The sequence below is a fragment of the Rhinatrema bivittatum genome, chromosome 10 (genome assembly GCF_901001135.1).
Source record: "Rhinatrema bivittatum chromosome 10, aRhiBiv1.1, whole genome shotgun sequence".
In the NCBI taxonomy this organism is placed as follows: domain Eukaryota; kingdom Metazoa; phylum Chordata; class Amphibia; order Gymnophiona; family Rhinatrematidae; genus Rhinatrema; species Rhinatrema bivittatum.
The window spans coordinates 115,016,653-115,040,118 of NC_042624.1; the positions used below are offsets into that span (position 1 = coordinate 115,016,653).

Genomic DNA, 23,466 nt, shown 5'->3' on the forward strand with positions numbered 1-23,466 from the left:
ATTTCTGACACCTTCCCCGTCAATACAGGTGTCCCCCAGGGTTCAGCACTTCTCAACATTTATATGATCCCTCTGTGTACATTACTAGCGGAACTAGGAATTAACTTCTTCTTATACGCAGATGACCTATAATTCTACATCCCATTCAACAAATCATTTGAAAGTACAGCGTCGAAACTCTCAACACACATGAAGGCAATATAGCAAGATCTATCTCAGCTTAATCTAACATTAAACCCCAAAAAACTGAAATTGTGTGATTAAGGAAAAACTCCTCTATAGTTAAACTGCACCCCTAGACCTGGTAATTTTCACATTTCACCTTCAGATCAAGTACAGGACCTAGGAATACAGATTGATGAGAACATTACAATGAAAAAGCACATAAGCAAATTATCTATCTATTTATTTATTTATTTATTTGCAGTTTTATGTACCGGCATTTGTTTAGTAACCTCACATCAGTTCACAATTAACAGAAACATTGCAGCTGTGCCAAATAGAACGAACATGTGCAACAGTGCTTTACAATAAACATTTACAATAAACAATAAACTTTACAATAAACTTGTTAATGAACATATGCAATAGTGCTTTACAATAAACTTGTTAACGGGGGGGGGGGGGGAGGGGATAAAACAGTGGAACAATGAAAGGGAAAAATAATATAGTGGTACAAAGCAAATTTAAAACAGGATACTCCAAGCTGCAAATATTACATCGGCTGAAACATTTATTAACAATCCAGGACTTCCGCACTGTTTTATAAACACTAATATTGTCAAATATAGATTACTACAACTCTCTATTGCTAGACCTACCTTCAGGACTATTAAAACCATTGCAGTTACTGCAGAATGCCTCAGCAAGTGTTTTGGTAGGGACATGGAAATTTGACCACATTACACCCTCACGTTTGGCACTGCACTGGCTGCAATACAATCCAGAATCCATTATAAAGTATTAACATGAATTTTTAATATCGTCAATAACAGAAACTCATGCCTAATAGGTGTGACTCTCCAACCATGCACTCCACAGCAAACTCTAAGATCGCAAAATAAAGGACTACTAACTGTGCCTAAAACACGGAGAACACATCTAACGCAAATAAGAGACTAAATGTTCTCCATGGTAGGCCCCAGGTTGTGGAATTCTCTATCAGAGATGTTACGTCAGATAACCGAAATAAAGATATTCAAACAAGAGCTAAACATCTGGCTCTTCAAAAATGCATATGATCTAACTTATAATATCGTTATGCAGAGCACCACTAATTCAATACACTGAAAATGTGAGAAGAATGAGTGACAAGTAATAAGAGATGTAAAATGTATTAAGATAATTCACTGACTCATCTGTGAAGGTTATTATTGAAATGGAACTTATGTATCGCGAATAACTGTCCTGCCCCCTAGTTAAAATGTTTTAGATGATGTGTTGACCTATCTAAAATCTTTTAAACCTACTTAACAAAATACTGATCTTGCACCTAATTTCCTTCTACATTTATAATTCCTTAATTATTCTATTTAATTAATTCTTTAGAATTATTTCCCTTGTTGAAGTAGTAATTAACTCTCTCTTATTTTATCTTTTATTCACATATTCATATTAATGCATGTTGAAATGTATTACCTTTCTTTAAAGTAATTCATTGCTGTATTTGTAAACCGTTGTGATCTACTTATGGAACGACAGTATATAAAAAGCTTAAATAAATAAAATAAATAACATGATTGATGCTTTTGTAAAACGTTATGATCTTCTTTGGGAATGACGGCATATAAAATGTCAAAATAAATAAATAAAATATTTCACTGTTCCCAGAGGGCTTACAATCTAAGAGCCTGCCTTACTAAGCATTTTTCCCATAGACATAGAATGTTTGCACGTGAAGCCCTAAGGGGGTCATTCACTAAAGCTTCATCGTGTGCATTAGGGCCCTAACGACCGCGGGGGCATGTCACATGCGAAAAGGGCCTTTTCACACGCTATATAATGCTAATTAGGGGGAGGGGAGGAGTCGGGGAGGGGAGGGGAGGAGGTGGGGGAGGGACGAGTCGACGGTGTCTTCACTGCCGGCGATAACGTTACCAACGTTATCGTTGGTAGTAGCGCGCCGAATTGTACCACCTTTCACGGTGGCACTATTTGGTGCAAAAGCCGGCAGCGAAGACACCGCGGTGGTGCGATGGCTGCGGGCTTTCACAGGCCTGCCCCCCCCCCCCCCCCATTTTCGCTGGAATCATCATTCTGCGATGAATGATGAATCCAGGCCTAATGGGGTCATTTATCAAAGGCTTATCGCACGCGATAAGCCTCTATCCCACGCGAAAAGGCCCTTTTCTCATGCGATAGCATGCAACTTAGGGGAAGGGGAGGAGTCGGGGCAGGGAGGGGGCAGAGACGGCGGTGTTTTCGCTGCCGGCGATAGCGTTACCGTTATCGTCAGCAGTAGTGCGCCGAATAGCACCACCTTTCACGGTGCGAAAGCCAGCAGTTGGCACACCGCGGTGGTGCGAAGGCTGAAGGCTTTCGCAGGCCCGCCCCCCATTTTCGTTGGATTCATCATTCAGCAATGAATGATGAATCCAGGTCTAAGTTTGTACCTGAAGCAATGGAGGACATATTGACTTGCCCAAGGTCACAAGGAATGCGAGCAGAATTTGAACCCTGGCTTCCCTGGTTTGCAGCCTGCTGCATACTATTGAGGAAGTGAGCATACAGAGCTATCTCATGCATATTGATTAGGCGTATCCTAAAAAGCCGACTGGTTTGGGGCCCCTCAGAGCTAATGTTTCCTCACCCCTGGTCTATATTACCTCATATTTTTCAAACTGCTGTTAATTTCATGAAAATGATCTTTCCAAGTGATCTTTATGAATGTTTACAAAGAAATGCATTTGCCAGCATTTTCTAAACTCTCTTTTCAATGTTGCCCTTGTGATGTAAACCTTTAAAAAGAGAAGTGTTGCATCAACAAAGGGAACTGCAGAAGAAAGCATGTAACACCTTGGTTGAGAGTTAAGAATTGTTCTTATGGGGACATCTAGTGGCAAAAATAAAGGCTGTGTCCTCCTCTGTTTTTTGTATAGACGATGCAGATGTTGGTCTCTCTATATAAAGAAGTGCATACAAAAATGGGAAAATATGCATGATGATCCTCTGATGAGAGCAGGACTGGATAGCAGAACAAGAAAATTTGGGGGGAGGGAATTATAAATGGGTAGCTACATCTAAGGATAGAAAAATATAACGGCAGATAAGGACCCTTTAGGCCCATCTAGTCTGCTCAATTTAATTCCTGTTGCATTGCTGTAGGTTCACAGCTGTTCCTTGTCTTCTCATTCATTCTTTCACAACTACGCATCTTCTGTGCCTTTCTCAGGCCTTCTGGAATTGCTGTTACTGTTCTTCTCTCCATCAACTCTACCAGGAGACTGTTCTACATATCCGCCACTAGGGATGTTCATTCGTTTTTAATGAATGGCAAATATGCAAGAAAATGAGGCCATTTTGATTCGTTCTGAATGGAACAAACTGGAAGTAGTCTCCTACAAAAATACCAGAAAGTTATGGGATATTTTTTTGTATCATGGTATATTTTAAAAAAAAGAAAAATGGCCTCCATCGTCTCTGATTGGCTCTTCCAGGACAGAAGGAATTAACTTCTTCTTATACGCAGATGACCTACAATTCTACATCCCATTCGACTAGGCCAGGACCCTCCACTTATCTCAAACTGTTAGGACTAGGTAACTCACATACCTAATCACTCCTGTCCTGGTCATTTTGTTGAGTGGAAGGCGCTGAAATGATATCACTTCAGTGCATCATTCAGGAAGACTGTGCCATTTTTAAAACACCAGGACCCAGGCAGGAGCGACTAGGCATTGCTCCTGTCCCTTTACAAGGAGGATATAGGAAGGGGATAAATGGAGCTGAGGTAGGAGCTCCCTGCTCCAGACAGATTTAGACAGGTTGAGCGTCCTGACATTGGGTCAGGCCCAGTCCTAGGTCTCAGTGCTGGGGCCTAGGCCTTTGTTCCAGTCCTGGCCTAGTTTTCATTTTCCATTGACGTCAATGGGGGAAGCAATCCCTAGGCCTAAGCCAAGGCCTCAGCACAGGAGCCCAGCCTGAGCCTAAGCTTCAGCACTGGTCCCAGACCAGTGCCAGGCCCGGTCCAGGCCTAGGCCCTGGTGCAGAAATTCAGATTGGTGAATTAGCTAGGAGAGTATTACTAGGACTACAGCTGCCTATGTGTTTCTTTTTTGTGTGGGGTGGCAGGAAGCTTGATTAGGTGAGCATAGCCTCTGATAAGTAATGCTTGACTTTCGGTTCTTATTCTTTGCGTCAATACATAGTCTGCACTTAGAGGAAAAGAGGAATTTACTTGCAAAAAATTTCTATAATGTTCTGCCAACAATGGAAACCCATGGCAAGCTCATACAACTCTTTTAGAGTCATTTCAGTTGGGGGATTAGACCAAAAAATGTGCAAAATTTGCTTTCATGTTTGAAAGTTAGATTTAGAAAAAAGTTTAGAACTGTATGACAACTTAAAAAGATGAATTTTATGAAACAAAAAGAATTTGGCTTGATACTATTATTGTGTTATAGTTGTTCCGTGTGTGTGTGTGTGTGTGTGTGTAAAAGACACACACACACACACACATGGAACAGTTGTTATGGAATGGGAGGTTGTTACAGCTGCTATGGAGAGGTGTATGCATCTCTTACATTTGCTTTGTCTGTGTATGTGTGTCTATATATTACTCCTTACTGTCTCTTCCTACACACTCACACTCTCTCCACTCTCCAAATTCCTGCACTTTCCTCACTCTCCCCTACACACTTCCTATTCCCCACTCCCTATCTCTCTCTCCACTCCCACACTTTTCCCCCCTCTCAATATTCTCTTTCCATCCCTTCCCATGCTTTCCCTTTGTCTGCCCTCACATGGCTGACACTCAATAGAGCATACGGTAGTAACAGTCATTGATGGTAGATAAAGACCAAAAATGGCCTATCCAGGCTGCCCAATTGAGATTCATCCTCCCCCTGTAGATGTGGATAGAAATTCCCAAATGCAATCCAGTATTAACTCCCTCCTTGGGTCTTCCATCTGATCTCTCAACCTTCCTCTCATATCTCTCTCAACCATGACCAAAGTCCATGACACTCAGAGAACATCAAGAGCATGATGTAAGACCTCAGGGTAGGTGTCACACAACAGAGGCTAGAGAAGGAGTGGCTTAGAGATTAGAGCAATGGGTCGAAAGCCCGGGTTCAAATTCCACGCCTTCCACTGACCTTGGGCAAGTCACTTTAGCTCCCATGGAATCAGGTACTCACCTAGACTGTAAGCTCTTTTGAGAAAGGATTTATTTTACCTGAATACTAACAATGCTTTGGTGATAATTCAGCATCATTTAGAAAGGCACGAAATAAATTGTAATGAAAGAAGGGCCCCAGGCGCACGGTTGTCGGTTCCTCTGCGTCTTGAGCTGGCAGAGCCTGAGGAACCCCACCAGCCACCTTTTTTGCTTACGTTCTTGGTTTCTTCGCCCACCCGTTGCTCCCCGCCTCTGATGTCGGTATCACAGGCGGACGGATAGACAGACAAAGTGAGAGCATAAGCACTTTTTTTTTTTTCCCTTTTCATTTCACAAAATGTGCTAAAAATTTACTGGATCATTTCAGCGTCACGGAAAGCCCCCAAGGCATGCCTCCATACAAAACACTGCTGCTTGAAGGGAGAAATAAAACAGCTTCATTGTTCTGCTTGGTGTTCTTATTAAGACCTGTTTAGTTAATCACACGGTTATCGCGTATTTTGGAAATTCATTTTTGGTCACGTCTGTGCTTTGTTTTGTGTGCACGCCAGCCCCACTGTAGGGTGCTCGGGGGGCATTAAAGAAAGAAATTCTGCATATCCTTGGCTTTAAGAACTGTTTGTGCTTGGTGTTTGTTTACAGATTATGAGCGCACCTCCTGAGGGTGACCTTGACGTCTCGAGCTTTGCTGAGCACCTGATCTCGGAGCCAGCTGGCAGGCAGTTTCGTTCTGCTGGGCTGCTAATGACCCGTCCTGTGCAGAAGGGCTCCCAAACTCCTGCGCCGAGCCGATGCTCTCTCAGGGAAAGGTAACACTGATTCATTTGCATCACGTCCTGGGACAGAATCGTTTCTGTGTATAGATGGGGCATTATTATGGCAGCTATCATCGTGATTTTTATTATCAGAACTTGTATAGCACATGCCTGGTGATGCATAGATGGTCATTTTCAAAGCCTAAAAACAGGGCTTTTATCTGCTACTTAGAACTTTAATTTTTACTTTTTTTTTTTTTACTTTTGGGCTGCCTCCAGAAATATTGGGTTGGGGGGTGGTGGGCAGGGGTCCCACAAGACCCTTGCTGGGGGCTTTGACATCTTGGGGGGGGGGGAGTGCTTTAGGACCACCGCTGTCCAATTAAGAAGCAACCCCAGAGACATTGGAACGCCTTCCAGGAAAAGTTAGCTAACTTTTCAGAAAATAACAAAGGCTTACGTTATTTGAGACAAGCCACGTTGTTTTATTTACATAAATTTAGATATTTATGAGTTGCTTTGCGTGGATTTGTAAAGTTATGCATATAAAGCAGCTCATTTAAACACATGCTTTTTTAGTGAAAATATTGTACAATATAGAAAATATCATGCAATATTGCAGTGCTGAGCATATATCATGCGATAAAAAGCATTTTTCGCATGATAAATGCTGTTTTTTACGCATTGCACATTTATTGCAACTTTGTTAATATATCTTAAAGGTAGAAAAGAAAAAGATATTTCAGTTTTTAGAAACTTGATGTGTGTATTCCTTCTCGGTTTGTGACTTGTAAAATACAGAAAGAAATGCATTTCTGTTTCTCTTTCTCCAGTATCTGCACTGCTCGCAACGTTTGGTTTCGAGGGGGACGCCATTTCAGTTTTTCTTTGCATGTTTCTGATACTAATTTGTGGTCCTTTATTTTATATTAGGTGAGGGTCTGTCCATGCTTTCTGTGGAAGCAAAATCTCATAATAAAACGTTTTTCAGGTACATTCGAAGGAAAAAGCCTGCGAGGGAGCCAGTTGGGCCATTAGATGATGAAGGGGTAAAAGGGGCCCTTAGGGATGACAAAGCCATAGCAGAGCGATGAAATGAATTCTTTGCTTCAGTCTTCACTGAGGAAGATGTAAGAGAGATAGCCAGATGGTGTACATCCCAGAGTGCTGAAAGAACTGAGGAATGAAATTGCGAACCTGCTATTAGTAATTTGTAAACTATCATTACATTCGTCTATGGTACCTGAAGACTGGAGGGTTGCCAATGAAACGCCAATTTTTAAAAAGGGCTCGAGGGGTGATCTAGAAAACTACAGACCAGTGAGTCTGACGTCTGTGCCAGGCAAAATGGTAGAAATTATCGTAAAGAACGAAATTGCTGGACATATAGATAGGCATAGTTTAATGGAGCAAAGCCAACATGGATTTAGCCAAGGGAAGTTTTGCCTCACCAATTTGCTACATTTTTTTAAGAGCGTAGATAAACACGGATAAAGGTGAGTTAGTTAATACAGTGTATCTGGATTTCCAAAAAGCATTTGACAAAGTCCCTCATGAAAGACTTCTTAGGAAATTAAAATGCCATGCGATAGAGGGCAGTGGATTATTGTTGGTTGCCAACTGGTTAAATGATAGAATACAGAGAGCAGGGCTAAATGGTAAATTTTCCCAGTGGAAAAAGGTGAATAGTGGAGTGCCCCAGGGATCTGTTCTGGGACCTCTGCTTTTTAATACATTTATAAATGACCTAGAAATGGGAGCAATGAGTGAGGTGAATTATTAGGAAGAGAATGATTAATAAAACGGAAAATGTCATAATGCCTCTGTATAGCTCCATGGTGAGACAACACCTTGAATACTGTGTACAATTCTGCTCGCTGCATCTCTAAAAAGATATAGTTGCGATGGAGAAGGTACAGAGAAGGGCAACCAAAATGATAAAGGGGATGGAACAGCTCCCCTATGAGGAAAGGATGAAGAGGTTAGGGCTGTTCAGCTTGGAGAAGAGACGGCTGAGGGGGATATGATAGAGGTCTTTAAGATCATGAGAGGTCTTGAACAAGTAGATGGAATGCCCCCTAGAAGGACTAGGGGGCATTCCATGAAGTTAGCAAGTAGCACATTTAAAACTAATCGGAGAAAATTATTTTTCACTCAATGCACAATTAAGCTCTAGAATTTGTTGCCAGAGGATGTGGTTAGTGTAGTTATAGCCCAATTTTAAAAGGCCCATGCGCATAAATAACGGGGGTTACGCGTGTGGCCGGGCCTTGCCCACACTGTGTGCATTATCAGAAGGGCCCGGCCACGCGAGATACTCCAGTTACACGCCAAAGTGCCTGGCCTCTCCAAAGGGGTGGGCCGGGGGGCAGGGTCTGGGGCGGGGGGCGGGCAGGGTCTGGACAGGGTCTGGGTCGGGACAGTGCCATTTGACGCTATCACGGGGGAGCACATAACTTTCTTCTGCTCATCAGAGCAGGTAAGTTACTGAACAAAAGAAATAGGGTGGTAGGTAGGTAGGGATCAGGGTAGAGAGGGAAAAGGGGAAGAAGGTTAGGTAGGGAGTTAGGGAAGGTCCCTCCCAGTCTGCTCCTTAATTGGAGCAGACTGGGAGGAAACTGGTTAAAAGGCCGATTGCATCGCTGCGCGTAGGTTACAAAATTCCCACCCTGCGCACACGAGACGCAGGCTGCTCACACATGCGTGCACGGTTTTTTAAATCCAGCACACATGTGCCTGTGGCCATCGAATTTTATAACATGCACGTGCTGGGTACTGTGCGCACGTGAACACGCGAGCTCCTTTTAACATCGACCCCTTAGTGTAGCTGGGTTTAAAAAAGGTTTGGAGAAGTTCTTGGAGGAGAAGTCCATTAACGGCTATTAATCAAGTTTACTTAGGGAATAGCCATTGCTATTAATTGCATCAATAGCATGGGATCTACTTAGCGTTTGAGTACTTGCCAGGTACTTGTGGCCTGGTTTGGCCTCTGTTGGAAACAGGATGCTGAGCTTGATGGTCCCTTGGTCGGACCCAGTATAGCAATTTCTTATGTTCTTATGATCAAATTTGTAAAACTGGAAGACTAAGCATGCAAATAGAAAATGAAATTTAATGTGGACAAGTGCAAAGTGATGCACTTAGGGAAGAGTAACCCAAATTATGGCTACACAATGCAAGGTTCCACATAAGGAGTCACCATTCAGGAAAAGGATCGAGGTGTCATCGTTGAAAATACATTGAAATCTTCTGCTCAGTGTGCAGCAGCAGCCAAGAAAGCAAAGAGAATGCTCAGGATTATTAGGAAAGGAATGGAGAATAAAACAGAGAATATCATAATGTCTCTGTATTGCTCCATGATGCGACCTCGTCTTGAGTATTGTGTGCAGTTCTGGTGACCACATCTCAAAAAAGATGTAGCAGAATTAGAAAAGGTACAGAGAAGGGTGACCAAAATGATAAAGAGGATGGAATGATTTCCCAAAGAGGAAAGACCAAAGAGGTTAGGACTTTTAAGCTTGGAGAGGAGACGGCTGAGGAGAGCTATGATAGAGGTTTATAAAATAATGAGTGGAGTGTAACAAGAAACATTAATCTATTGTTTACTCTTTCAAAGAGTACAAAAACTAGGGCACACATTTAAACTAATAAGAGAGAATATTTTTTTTACTCATGCTAGAGGATGTGGTGAAAGCTATTAGTGCAGCTGCATTTAAAAACGGTTTGGACAAGTTCCCGGAGGAAAAGTCCATTAACCATTATTATGGTAGAGTTAATTTATTCTTGGGATAAGCAGCTTGGAATCTCTCTACCCCTTGGGATCCTGCCAGGTACTTGTGACCTGGATTGGCCACTGTTGGAAACAGGATACTGGGCTTGATGGCCCTTTGGTCTGGCCCAATATGGCACATCTTGTGTTCTTATGCTCTTATGAGTGTGTGAGCAAGGTGAGGGATGCTGTTAGCATGTAGTTCCTTTGTAGAGCTCTGTAGTAGGTCTGTTAGTTTTTGTTTCCCCAATAGAAGATGTACTGGTGTTATAGGGCCTGGTGTAATATTTACAGTGCTGCCTTTTCAAGGTTTGAATCCTTGGAATTACTGCTGTATGATTCTGTCTCTTCTTTGGAAGGGTATTATGTTACTTTACAAAGTAAAGTAACCTGGCAGGGGAAGGTGTTTATGTGTTTTTGTTTGGCTGTTACTGAAGTGTCAACAAAATTTGAGTATTTTTTTTTTCTATGATGGGATGTAAGAGTCAACTTCCTATGTCCGTTATTGGGGGAATTTATGTGGATGCCGATGAGATTCTGTCCTTTCCTGTGTAGACTCCAAATTTCACTCTGATATCTGTATACAATAATTGGTTGAATGAGGCTTTGGCTGAATTTTAAAGACAGATTTACCTGGAGGTTGAAACTGGCCGGGGTTTATAAAAATGCACAGAAGGCCCTTGGGATTTTTTTTCTCATTGTATCTCAATTTAAAGGCTGGGGGCCATGCTGTGGGGGGAAGGCCTGGTGTATGGAAAAATGTCACTATAGCTTTCTCCCCGTCACTTCCCCCAAATACTTCTGCCTAGAGATGCCAGCGGTGTGCACTTGTGCGCATAATTTTGAATTTTCAAAAGTGTGTATGTATTTTATTTTCTTGGAAAACCAAATTAGCATGTGTAAATGTGTGTGAGTAGTTTTTCTTGCATAATGTTCAAAGGGAAAGTACACACGCATATTTCACTTTGAAAGTCAGTGTAAAAAATCTACAGGCAAAATGAACTCGTGCACTTTGCACTTGTGTGGACAGTCTTCATTGCCCCCATAATGGACAGGGAAGTAGAAACTGCGTACAGCAACGTGGAGATGGAACCAGACGGATAATCTCCCATTCCACACGGGGGCATTGTGTCTAAAAATAGCATATGAATGGCAGTTACAACCCTAAACAACTTACTGGGCAGACTGGATGGGCCATTTGCATCTTTATCTGCCGTCATTTACTATTTTACTATGCAGGCAGAATGTACGCATAGAAACATAGAAATGACGGCAGAAGAAGACCAAATGGCCCAGCCAGACTGCCCAGCAAGCTTTCACACTTATTTTTCTCATACTTATCTGTTACTCTTGGCCCTTATGGTAACTTTTTGGTTCCAATTTCCTCCCCCCCTGCCTTTGATGCAGAGAGCAGTACTGGAGCCGCATCAAAGTAAAGTATCTAACGTAGCCCTGGATTTATCAAAATGCAATAAGTATCGCATGCGATAGCAAAAGAGGCATGGTTTATGCTAAAAGACAGTTTATTGCAATAATCACCTATGCGAAGAGCTAAGTTAGCACAAATTGCAAACATTCAGACTTTGTGATAAGTTGTATTTCCTGCTTACAATGACAGGGGGGGGGGGGTGGAGAGAGAGAGAGAGAGAAAGCCTAGTCATGCTGCCCTCTCCCTAGATAGGTATTTGAATCCCTATGGGTGGCCCACCTAGTAACTCGAGGTGAGGTTTAGGTATTAGTGTAGGGGGTTAGGGGCTACTTTGACATGCAATGTGAGACGTACGAACAGAACAGTGGTCTCTTGTGAAGATTTGATGACCTTCGGAGTGAGGAAACTCACCGAAAGATGAGATTTGTGCAAGGTTCTCTCCACTTAGCTTGATGGACACTCTACCTAGGTAACATCAAGCTAGGTGGAGAGAACATTGCACAAATCTCAGTTGAAATACATAGCAAAGTTGAAACCTTTGCTATGTATTTTTGCTCATGCTCCAGTCTGCCAATGTTCAGTCTGCTGCGAACAAATAATCAGACTTTGCAGAGTCAGGGACGCAGTTCATAAGAAATTTTAAATACAAATTAAAGAAATCAAAATTAAAATGTCCATTTACCTCCAATAGAGCTGTGTGCATCTTTCAAAATACAGGCTTGACAGAAAATGTGTGGATTATCTGTGAATATAAATCAGTATAAGAGTGATGTTTCTTGGCTGCTCTGATGAAGAGTGGATAACTCTTGAAAGCTCATCACAGATGTATTAAGTTAATCCAATTAAAAGGTCTTACCCTCGGCGTGTTTGCTGATCCTTAATTCCACATAAAATAAATCTGAAAATTCTACAAGTGCGAATGAATTTCAAATGTGCTCACAAGTTTGAGTCAGGTTTGTATCACATTTTGGAGACATTTGCTTCAGATCTTTGGAAAATCTTAAGTGGGCTTTATTGGACTTCTCGTAGCCACCAGATTTTTCCAATTTTGGTACATCTGCATCAGGTTTTTTCCAGATCTACTGGGGAAAAAAATCTGGTTTTCTATCTGGTTTCAGATTAATATCAGCTTGTTTGTAGAAGTTTAATCTTCCAAGCAGATGTGGAACAGTAGAGGCAGGAGAGTTTTCGTATTTTTTTCAGGCCAATGAGTGATTTCTACATATGACAATTTTCTGGACTACTGTAAAAAATAATACAGAAAGACAGGAAAGATCTATGCTTCATAAAGTGAAGTCAAGATCAGGCTCATTCACTAATATTACTTCTGCCTTGCTTTATTATCATTATTATTTATATTTTGCAATGACTGCTTTAAGCATGATAAACATCCACTGCCTAGTTTGGGCTGTCCATTAGAATAAAATATTATTATTATGATTACTTTGATTCTTATAAGGCATTCCTCCGGAGTATAATATAGAACGGGCACAAAGTCACATGATTAAGTGAAATGAACTGTTCAGAACTGATGCTTAAGGCTCAGGATAGGCTAGTCAGAATAGATTGGTTTTTTAGTTTAGTTTTTTTTTATTTTATAATTTTTTCATGTTTAATTACATTCAAGAAATACTTGAGAACAATACTGAGGATTAAAAAATGAATATTAATTTCTCTTCCCAGTTTTAAGACCCTGTTGTAATGTAACTTTTGTTCTCCTTGCACTTGTTTTTTCGTTTCTTGTTCTCACCCCTTGTTTTATGTAAACCGGCATGATGTGGTTTCTAATCATGAATGCCGGTATAGAAAAACGCTAAATAAATAAAATAAATAAAAAATATTATAAGGCATACAAGAAGACAAAAAGGTTTCAAATTCAATGTGCTACCTGTCCACCAATTAGGAGAGATCCGGGTTCACAATTCATTAGTTTTTTCATTTATTTCAATTGCTACGTGTGCATAACGTTTCTATGTGTGCATTTACTACTGGACATGCATAAAACTGAAGCTATGCTCGTTCATTAAAAAAAAAAAAAAAACAGAAGCAAAATTTTAAAAAATGTGACAGAACAAAAAGCAGGAACGAAACATATGAAATGACCTGTGCAAGTATTCATAGGAAGTAACTACAGTCTAACAGCTCTCACTATGCAAGTGTTTTTAAGTTTAGATCTTAAGGGCATCTTGGACATCTCAGATTAGCCTATTCCACAAGGTAAGAGACAGAGCAGAGAGAAAATGTCTTGAATTGCTTTGGTAGAAAAGTCAGAAGAAAGAAGGTTTCAGGCTTACATATAGGATTGCAAAGGATAAAAATAGGAATTGCTGCGATCGTTCAATAGGGCTGGCCAGTTCGGCACTCACTTGCCGTTGCCCCCATAGTGCGCTTTTGTGTAGTTTAATCCTCGGGTCTTGCTCGGGGCAGGCCGAGAAGCTGTGGAGCCGGGGTCCTTCTTCCTCGGGCCCTGGACAGGAATTTACCCGCGTGCTGCGCGGTTAAATCTTCGGCCGTCTCCGTCCGCGGAATCTGGCATTATTTTGCTGACTTCACTTTTTTTTTGTAATAATAATTATTTATTATTTTGATCCTCTTCTACAAGAGAAAAGACGAAGGGGGCGGAGGGTGCGTGCGTGTGTGGAGGGAGAGAGGGAGGGGAACAGTTGTGTTCGACTGATCCTGCTTGCCAGAGCAGCTTGGCGATGAATTATGAGACGCTCCCTGATTGATTTGGCTTTTTGCAGGTCACTGAGCAATAATTCCAAAGTGTTTATACAATCCATGGGGATCGATAAACAATTTAAACTGATGGGACTGGAGAAGGTTTGCCGCGGCCGGGGAAAATTGAAAGTATGACAACGAATACAGGCGAAGAAGTTTACTTTGCCCCTCGGGGGGGGGGGGGGGGGCAAACAGGTCCTTCCAGGGAAAATGGGTTTCCCTGCAGCGTTTCAATAGAAAGGAGAGGTGCGGGCGCCTTTAACGTATCTCGCGGTGAGTGACGGTAAAGAACCGGAAATCGCCCTTTACTTACTGCTGGGGCTCTGCTAAAAATATTTCCAGGAACGGCGACTGCCTTACACCACGGTTTCAAGTTTAGATTATGAACTTTTGGGCATCGGGTATGGTTCCCTTGCAGGTGTGACTGGCTCCATTATTATGATGATAATTATGAATGCCGGGGCTTTAAGCCTTTGCCATTCATTAACCCATCCCCCAAAGTACACGGTAAGGATGCATTGGCAACCTAAATTGCAAGAGAGGCGTTGATGCTTCCTTAATAATACTGAAAGGTTTTGATTTCTTTTCCACCTTGCTTTCTGGGGTGAAATGCTGAGATTTCTTATGCCACAGTGCAGACTAGTGGATGGTTTGATGCTGAATAAAATCCAAGCAGTTTCAAGATTAAACATGAAAAGAAACACGATGCTTGGAAATAATACTTTTAAATGCAGTGGGGTGGAGGTGCAGAATTGGTGGTGGTTTGAGACGGACGTGTCGTGCCTGTCAGATTTCAATAGGACTTTTTTTTTTTTTTTTTGCAAGCACCAGCTCTGAAGTCACTGGAATGATAGTATTAAAAATAATTGTAAACCTCCCTTTCAAAGGAGAATCACCTTCCAGGCACTGCTGAGCACCGATCAACTTATTGCAGTGTTAGGGACACGGATTCTGTGATGGGGGCAGGCTTAACCTAAAAAATATCACTCCCAAAAATGAAACAGTCCACACTCCGCTCGACGCATGCCGGCCCAACTTGTGAGCACATCCCCCTAGTTTTGGCGTGCGCCGGGCTTTTAAAATTCAACTTTAAGTTTGTGCCTGAGGCAGTGCAGGGGTAAAATGACTTGCTCAAGGTCACAAGGAACAGCAGAGTGATTTAAACGCTGGTCTCCTTGCTTTGTAGCCTGCTGCTCTAACCACTAGGCTACTCCATGAATACAAACTGAAGATTTACTTCCAGTAGGAGCTCCTATATGTCATGATATGTGCTTGCATCACAGAAATGTGGGGAAAGCAACATTTTATTCTTCTCAACGGCAGTCACTTTTCTTCTTTCTCCCATGAAGTAATGGATAATATTCTCACCAATAATGATAAAAAGCCTGACTGTAGTACTCCAGTCCTCAGAGAACGGGTCGGATGCTGGCATTGGGCCTGGTTCTGTGCTGAGGCCCAGCACTGAGACTCGGACTCCAGGTCAGGCCCCAGCATTGGTCCTGGCTCTGGGCCGAGGCCTAGGCGTCATGACACAGTCTCCAGACTGGGCCGGGTTTTGGGCCTGGATCTGGGCCTAGGCTGGAGCCGAGGCCTCAGCGTCAGGCCTAGTTCCCAGCGTCAGGACCAGGCCTTGAAGCCTGGGCTTTAAGAAGGGCCTGGTCAGAGGTCGTGATGATCATTGCAGGCTAGTGCTATGCAAGCTGAGATTTCAGCCTGCGCCTAGGCCTTCTCAGTGGATTCCCCCCCAGATCACAATGGGTTTGAGGATACTGTTATTATGAAAGACAATTTACAAAACTATACTGCATTGGATTAAATTCGTGCAAAAAACATTTGCAAACATGTTTGGCCAACTGACGAGAAATTTGCCAGTGGGGTTGGTGAACCTTTCTTTTCAAAAAAGTCCAATGTGAAACTTTTGAATTAGCAAATCTCTATCAGAGTTCCAGCTTATTCTCCCAATTTGAGAGTATTGCAGTAGCCAGATTTAGTGGTGATTGCTGTGAGTTTTATTGAAATCTGGTTGAATGTTTTGGGGGAAAATCAGACAATTCTGACAAACTAGAACCAGGCTGAAATTCACCTGGTTCTAGTTTTCCCTTAGACTTCTTCCACATTCCAGTTAGATACCATTACAGAAGATATATTTGGGACAACAAACCATCATGAGGGGTGGGAAAACTATTCAATGGTGACCTTAAATGAAATGAATTTCAGCCTGGTTCAGATTTGATTTGCAATATGGATTTTCTGGAGATCAGCCAGGAAAAATCCATCAAAACGTTTCCTGCGGATCTTGAGGAAAATTCAACCTTGATCCAATAAAGTTCATACTGACTTCATGCCAGAGATCTTGCAGTACATATGGATTTTTCATGGGTTCACCAAACTGGATGGCATACCTCTTTTAAAGAGATTTGCAGATTGCTAGAAGTCATGGTTTCTTAGTAACCGCAGGTTATTATTATTGTGTTGAGTTGGGGCCCTCCGCACAGACGAGTATAGAGCTCTAAAAGGAAGGTGTTAAAGATCCACTGCAAGATGAGGACCTTAGCCTCTCATACAGATCAGGGCGCGATATAGAAAGCATACCTGGTAGAAACTCAGTAGTGAGGACAAGAGAGCCAGGTTGCCCCAGACGAGAAGCATCGAGAAAGGCTGTCAGGAGAAACCGCAGAGCAGTGAGAAAAGCTGTAGAAACGTCATTTCCAGAGAAGACTAACGCACCCAGGGAATTATGGGACTGTGAGGGTGGGGTCTGTGAGAGAAGGGTGGGCGGAGACTCTGACCTCACTTGAGATAACAGCGAGGGCACCATTTGAATGGACACAGAGGAAGGGGCATGGGCTGTTCTAGCTGGAAAGACAGAGCTGCAACCATGGACAGAGGGAAGTAGGATTGCCTGAGGAATCACAGCTGCAAAGCATGGACACCAACTAGGACCAGTTTGTTTTGGAAGTTACGGAGCAAGTGGCCTTTATTGCAGTATATTTTGATCTGTGCCTTTTTGAATTCCTGCTTGAGTGTTTGTTTCGGCAGTTATCAGAGAGAGCTGCCCTACTGCAGTTCATTTTGAACTGTGCATTTTTGAATTGTTCCATGAGTGTTTGTTGATCAAGAGAGCAAGCTGCCGTATATAATATATTTCGAAACTATGTATGGTTTTTTTGAAGTAATCATTGTGGGGTCGATTTAAAAAAAAAAAAAAAAAAAATGCACAGGCATCCATGTGCGCACGGTTCCCGGCGCGTACCCATGGATGTGGGTATTTTAAAACAGGCGTGCATCGGCACGCGTGTGTTCTAAAATACGATATCCGCGCGCATATGTGTGCCTGTTTTTATAATCGGCTCGCGCGCAACCGGAGGGGATCTTAAAAAAAATACGTACGGCGACGCAGGTAGATCTTTCTCAGTTCCCTACCAGTCCGCTCCAATTAAGGAGCGATCTGGGAGGGATCTTCCTTAACCCAACGCTATCCTTCCTCCCTCTTCCCCGACCCCTAAACTATGCCTTTCCTAACCCCCCCCCCTTTTTTTTCCATACTTACTGCTCCTCCGGAGGAGAAATATCTTCCACGCGCCAACAGCTGGCCGGCACACGCTTCCCCAGGACAGCAGCTAATGGCACTGCCCCTGCCCGCCCCTTTGGAGAGGCCCGGCACTTCTGCGCGTGACGGGAGTTACGCGCGCGGCCGGGCCCTTCAGAAAATGCACGCGGCCCGTACAAGGCCCGGCCACACGTGTAACCCTGTAATTTACGGGCGAGGCCCTTTCAAAATGGGGCCGCGTGTATTCGGCCGTCCGCTACCAGTGCTGTGTGTGCGGGAGGATTGCCATATCAGGGGCTGTAAGATTGTTGCATCCTGCAGCGGAGAATAAACGTCGGAAGTTTAGGTTGTCGAGTAAATTTTCAAAGGCCCCGTGCACGCAAATACCGGGGTTTACGCACATGCCTGGGCCTTGAGTGCCGCGCACGTTTTATAACCGGCCTGGCCAAGCGCGTGAACCCTGGTACGCACACAAGTGCCGGGCTTCTCCAAAGGGACTGGCTGGGGGGGGGGGGAGTTTGGGCGGGAGGGGCGGGCCGGGACAGTGCATTTTGACGCTGTCCCAGGGAAGCGGGTGCCAGCCGGAGCCTTAAGTATCGAAATAAAGAATTTGGGGTTAATTAGGTTAGGTTTAGGGGGTGGGAAAGAGAGGGGGAGAGGGAGGAAGGTTAGGTGGGGGGTAGGGACGTTCCCTCCCAGTCCTCTCCTTAATTGGAGCGGACTGGGAGGGAACTGGGGGAGACCCGATTGCGTCACCGCACGTATTTACCGAAAATTCCCCCCCCCATGCATGCCGCCCGCACATGCACACGGCCATCGGATTTTATAACATGCGCGGGCCAACGCGTGCATGTTATAAAATTGGCGCGTCCATGTGCGTGCCCCGGGAACCGTGCGCACATGGACGGCTGTGCGCTGCTTTTAAAATCGACCCCCTGTGTGTTCGCTACACTTCGATTCCTTCCGGGGACTACGCAACACTAGTGATTTCTATAGAGCTACAAGGCGTACACAGTGCTCTGCAACTCTCGAGCGTTCCTGCTCAACGGAGAGTATGGTAGTAACATGGTAAATGAGGACAGATAGAGATTTAAGTAGCCCATCTGGTCTGCCCAGCAATACGTTTAGAGCCACAACTGCTGCTCCCTGCAGAGCTCTAACTGCTCTACTTGGCCGGTCACCCCCATTCAGTAAAGTTACCCCATACTTCATTTTTGTCCTCTTGTCATGAGAGATCCTCTGTGCTTGACCCACGCCCTTTTGTCTTCACCATCTCCTCTGAAAGGATATTCCAGGCATCTATCAACCCTTTCCCTGAAAACATATTTCCTGATGCGGTTTCTAAGTCTCTCGTCTGTCCTCCTGGAATTTCCCGTTCTCCACTGGAAAAGGTTTGTCTCGTGTGCTTGTTTACTACCTTTCAGATATTTAAAAGTCGGCTTCATGTCCCCCTCTCCTCTCCTTCGTGCTGTGACATGCGTTGCGGTCCTCGAGTCTTCTCCCATAAGTCTTTCATAGCATTTTGTGCCACAGCATTGTGGTTGCCTCTCTCTGGACTGCTTCTTTCTGAGATGCAGCCTCCAGCGCTCAGCACAGGCCTTAGACGAAGGAGAGGTTCTGGGAGCTTTGCGTGAGGGCTCAGGAACCAAACGTGTTAAAACAAGACCATCCCTCAGCTTTCTCAAAAAAGGTGGGTTTTAGGCAAGATTTGAGTGGGCCACTTTATCTCTGCTTCTCAGAGTCTAGATAAGCAAACAGGCAGTGGGACTAATAGGAGAAACTGGCATTTCAAGGACGACTTTAATTACTCTCTGTTTGGAGAAAGCCAGGGTTAAAACTGAAAGGTGGATAAATAGATCAATGTAGCAGCCTTTCCTGTGTCGCAGGAATAAAACATGAAACTAAATGCCAGCTTCTTGCAAAAGTCTAACTAAAAATAAATAATGCATTAATTCCAAGTTAATGACATTATTTGTTTAAAAGTGTTTATGTCTCTCTGCTCCATTGCTAAATGTCAATCCTTATCTTTCCTCTTGCTTGTAGATTTCAGCCTGATCCAAATGCGCCGACAAACTGGGAAGAAATCCACGAGAGAGTGAGAAGGATTTTGCAGACCCACAGTGCGAGACAAAGGCTAACATTTGTAAGTTTTTGCACCCGGAGCTTAAGGAGCACTGCATGCACACAGGCAGTCGCGGTCCTTGGATGTGCCTGGGTTGTTGAAAAGAACACCTTGGTCAGTAAAAAAAATCAGCTATTCAGAAGTAACATTTATGGATGTATCTTTTGTAAACCGCCCCAAACTTCAGAGGGTGTGGTCTATAAATAAATTGAAATAAATAAATAACATTTCTTAACTTTTTTAAATTTTCACATTTATGAGGGGGTCTGTTCCTTTCCTTATGGGGATAATTTTATAAATTTGCAGGCTGTTATACACAAACGTTACACCCATTTTTACAGCAAACCTTGAAAGTTCATTTTGAAAATCGTCCCATTAAAATTACATCTGCTACTTCCTACTTCCATTCTGCCTAGCTGCCATGTCCCTGATGCTATTAGCTTGGGGATCTCTTGAGGCTACATTTTTCCTTCAATAATGAGATCTCAGACCCCCCCTTGTTACCGATTCACTGCCATTTTATGAATTTTTAGTAAGAATGATTTACTTGTCTTTTTTATTTTTTATCACCGCTTTTATAGTCTGTTTAAGTGCTATTAACATTTTTATTATGTTTTAGGAATATTTTACATTTATTAGTTCTTTGATAATACGGCGATATGTGTTTTTAGGAATTGAAATGTACTAGAAATTTTATGCTATTGCTGTAAACCTTCATGATGGAAATTACCGAATGTTGCAAATAAATAAATAAATACAACTTGGCGGGGGGGGGGGGGGTGTCTTGCTGCCATTCTGTCATCCATACCCTGATGCTACACCTTAGGGGTCTTGCTGCCTCTCTGACTCTGCTCACCCTAAGGAGCAGAGTCAGAGAGGCAGCAAGACCCCTAAGGTGTAGCATCAGGGTATGGATGACAGAATGGCAGCAAGACACCCCCCCCCCCCCCGCCAAGTTGTATTTATTTATTTATTTGCAACATTCGGTAACTTCCATCATGAAGGTTTACAGCAATAGCATAAAATTTCTAGTACATTTCAATTCCTAAAAGCTTGCTAATGTGGGTGGCTGCTTTGCGCTTTTTCATGGTGCCTTCATGCCGTTTGTCTCTCTATCAGTGCCTGGGTTTTTTCCTAACATCTTTGCTGCCTTAGAATGTTCGTGTCACTCTTGGTGCCACTTTTGCCCCTGACCTGCTGCCTTTGCGGGTTCATGCCACTGTTATTGATGCCCTCTTTTCAAGCCTTGGGGTGTTCCTGCCACTTTCCTGCTGCTTTGCTCCTCTTGTGCTACCTTGGAGAACTCCCCCCACTGCTGGTCCTCTTTTGTCCCGTTATGGCTTATCCATGCCACTGGTAGTGCCACGGCGCCTTGGCGTTCTCTTCCCCTTTCTGATGATGTCTGCCCACAAGTTTCATTAGAATTGTTTGGAAACCCCCCCATTTTGAAGCTCAAACTAGGTTGCATTGCTTCTCCCCCTTGAAATGAAAAAACAAATGGAACAAATAAATGATTTGTTTGGTTTGGAAAGAGCCAAACATTTGCCTCTGCACATCCCTATTGCATGGCAAATAAAAAGAAACATCAGAAATGTAGCTTTCTTTGGTTTTATTTAAATTGTAATTTTTTTAATTCTTTATTTAAAAAAAAAAAAGATAAGCAGCACACAAAGAGAAACTTGTCTTTTGGCACGCAAACCTTAGAGAATGTCGAATTAAGATTGATGATGCAACATGTTTGTGTAACTCTGAACTGATCTGAGCAAATCCCTAATTTAAAAAAAATAAAATAAAATTTGAAGCAAGTCAAACACGACAATCCAAACTAAGCTAGTGGCAGATATTCACACAGACCCAGCCTGGGAAGTCTACCTAGCCTTAATTTTAAGGTAGAGATGGTAAGATATATACATAATGAAATTAAACAAAAATGACAGAAGACTCCTCCTGTTATGAAATAAATCTGTCCTAAAAAGCCTTCGCCAGCTTCCTGTCCATGATTAGCATCACTGCAGCAATACAGGTGAATCTTCAAAGGAGTTACACATGTAAATGTACAACGTACTGTCGTAGAAATTTTCCAAAGCTACTTACCTGGTTCCACGTCTCGCGCACTTACCGCAGGTGAAACCCAATGACAATTCCGTGACGTACGTTGTAGCGGTTTTCAAAAGCCCACTTACACGGGTAAAGTGCATTTATGTATGTAAAAGCCGGTTTTAAGCGTGTAAATGCTTTTTGAGAAACAGGCCCAGTACAACCTGCTACCCTGCCCCTGCTTCTGTTCACCCCATCTGCTGGCTCTGTGTTCATTTAAGGGTCATTTTCCTGCAGACAGATGCCGTTAATACCTCTGACCCTTAGACCCTCAGAAGGGTCGCACGACGTTCCTCGCCTCTTTGTCTTTTTCTTGTTTACTTTGAACCTCGTGTTTATATTAGACAACTCTTGCAAGTCTCATCGTATGTACAGTGCTGTGTACACCAAGGCTGCTTTCTAAACAATAAAACCAAGCCACCTTTTCCCTTTCATTAGCCACCCAAACGGCCATGAGAGCCTTAGCATGCCCTCTGGAGACTGCATTGCACAGACCATTGCGTGCCGTTGAAACGTGCACATAAGAACGTTACGGAATTGCATGCTGAAACCTTTCTAACATTCGTTTTATTGCATAGGCTCCTAAGTGTCTTGCTTTGGTCTAACTCATCCTTCTTAATGCGACACTTGTCATCACTTCACTACCCCTTTCCTCCGCCACAACAGTTTTTTTTTGGTTTTTTTTTCACTTTGAGACAGTTCCGTGCCTTTGGTTAAAAAGTTTAACATTGGTAATATAAGTTAAAATTATCATAGCTCGAAACCTGACAGCTTCAAAGGGTTAAAAAAGCGCCTGTTTGCTTACGCAGGGAAGGTAGTGTCCCATGCAGCCAAAGGAAAGTACATTGAATGTGTCTGATGTTTTGTGAACCTCGAGGGACAAATTTCTCGCCGCAGTTCTGTGCCTGCAGTCTGAAATCACTGCTGTGATGGCGCCGATATTTTCAGCAGTGAAAACGTTATTACATCTGTTATGTAAGAGCTGTCTCTTACATGGAGTTAACTCTGGACTCAGGCAGGTTCCTACAAGTTTTTAGGGGGCAGCTGTAGGAAAGATTTTCCCTAGGATAAAGAAATTTAAAAAAACACAACACCCTGCTCCTCACTGACGGATGAAATTGACTCAATTCTTCCAATTAAGGGAAAACTCTGCGGAAGAGCTGGAAGCATTTCTGCACTGGAGTGTACGCCTAGCCCTGGCGTCTCCCGGCTTTTCCTCCTCTCCTTCTCACATTACCTCCCGGCCATCAAAGAGGTGTTGCCGCTGTATTTGGGGGTGGGTAACACATTCTGCATGGCTGCTCTTCCTTACCTGGGGGAGGCTGCTCTCCCTGCTAATGGCCTGGGTTCAGTTTCACGCCGGTAGCAGGCACCGCGGCTTTTAACGATTCAGATGGGGGAATCTTGGTCCAGGCTGGGAAAGAAAGTTAATGGAAAACCGTTTTTGCGTTTTTAGGATGAGAGCATCCCACGGGGAAAAGACCAGGAAAAGCAAAACTCGGCAGCGCCACGCGAAGACTCTCTGGGCGGGACGGAGCTGCATAATAGGTAAGCAGATGTTCTCCGATGAAGCGGGAGGGGGGGTTATAAAAAGCATTCACGCCGCATTAGGTCCTGCTTATGCCGAGAGAGGGTCATTTTATAACCGCGTGCGCAGGCCACAGCACCGACATTAGCCCAAGTTG

The 23,466-nt window shown here is 43.3% G+C and overlaps 1 protein-coding gene across 3 annotated transcripts in view; it reads left to right on the top strand.

The window, feature by feature from the left end:
- SPATA6 (spermatogenesis associated 6) overlaps window positions 1-23,466 on the top strand; it is a 61,429-nt gene that overhangs the window by 27,629 nt on the left and 10,334 nt on the right. For all 3 annotated transcript variants that reach the window (XM_029618649.1, XM_029618650.1, XM_029618651.1), the window contains 3 exons: window positions 5,981-6,147; window positions 19,606-19,705; window positions 23,238-23,329. In XM_029618649.1, the coding sequence (XP_029474509.1) occupies window positions 5,981-6,147; window positions 19,606-19,705; window positions 23,238-23,329 (359 nt within the window). The remainder of the gene's footprint in view (window positions 1-5,980; window positions 6,148-19,605; window positions 19,706-23,237; window positions 23,330-23,466) is intronic.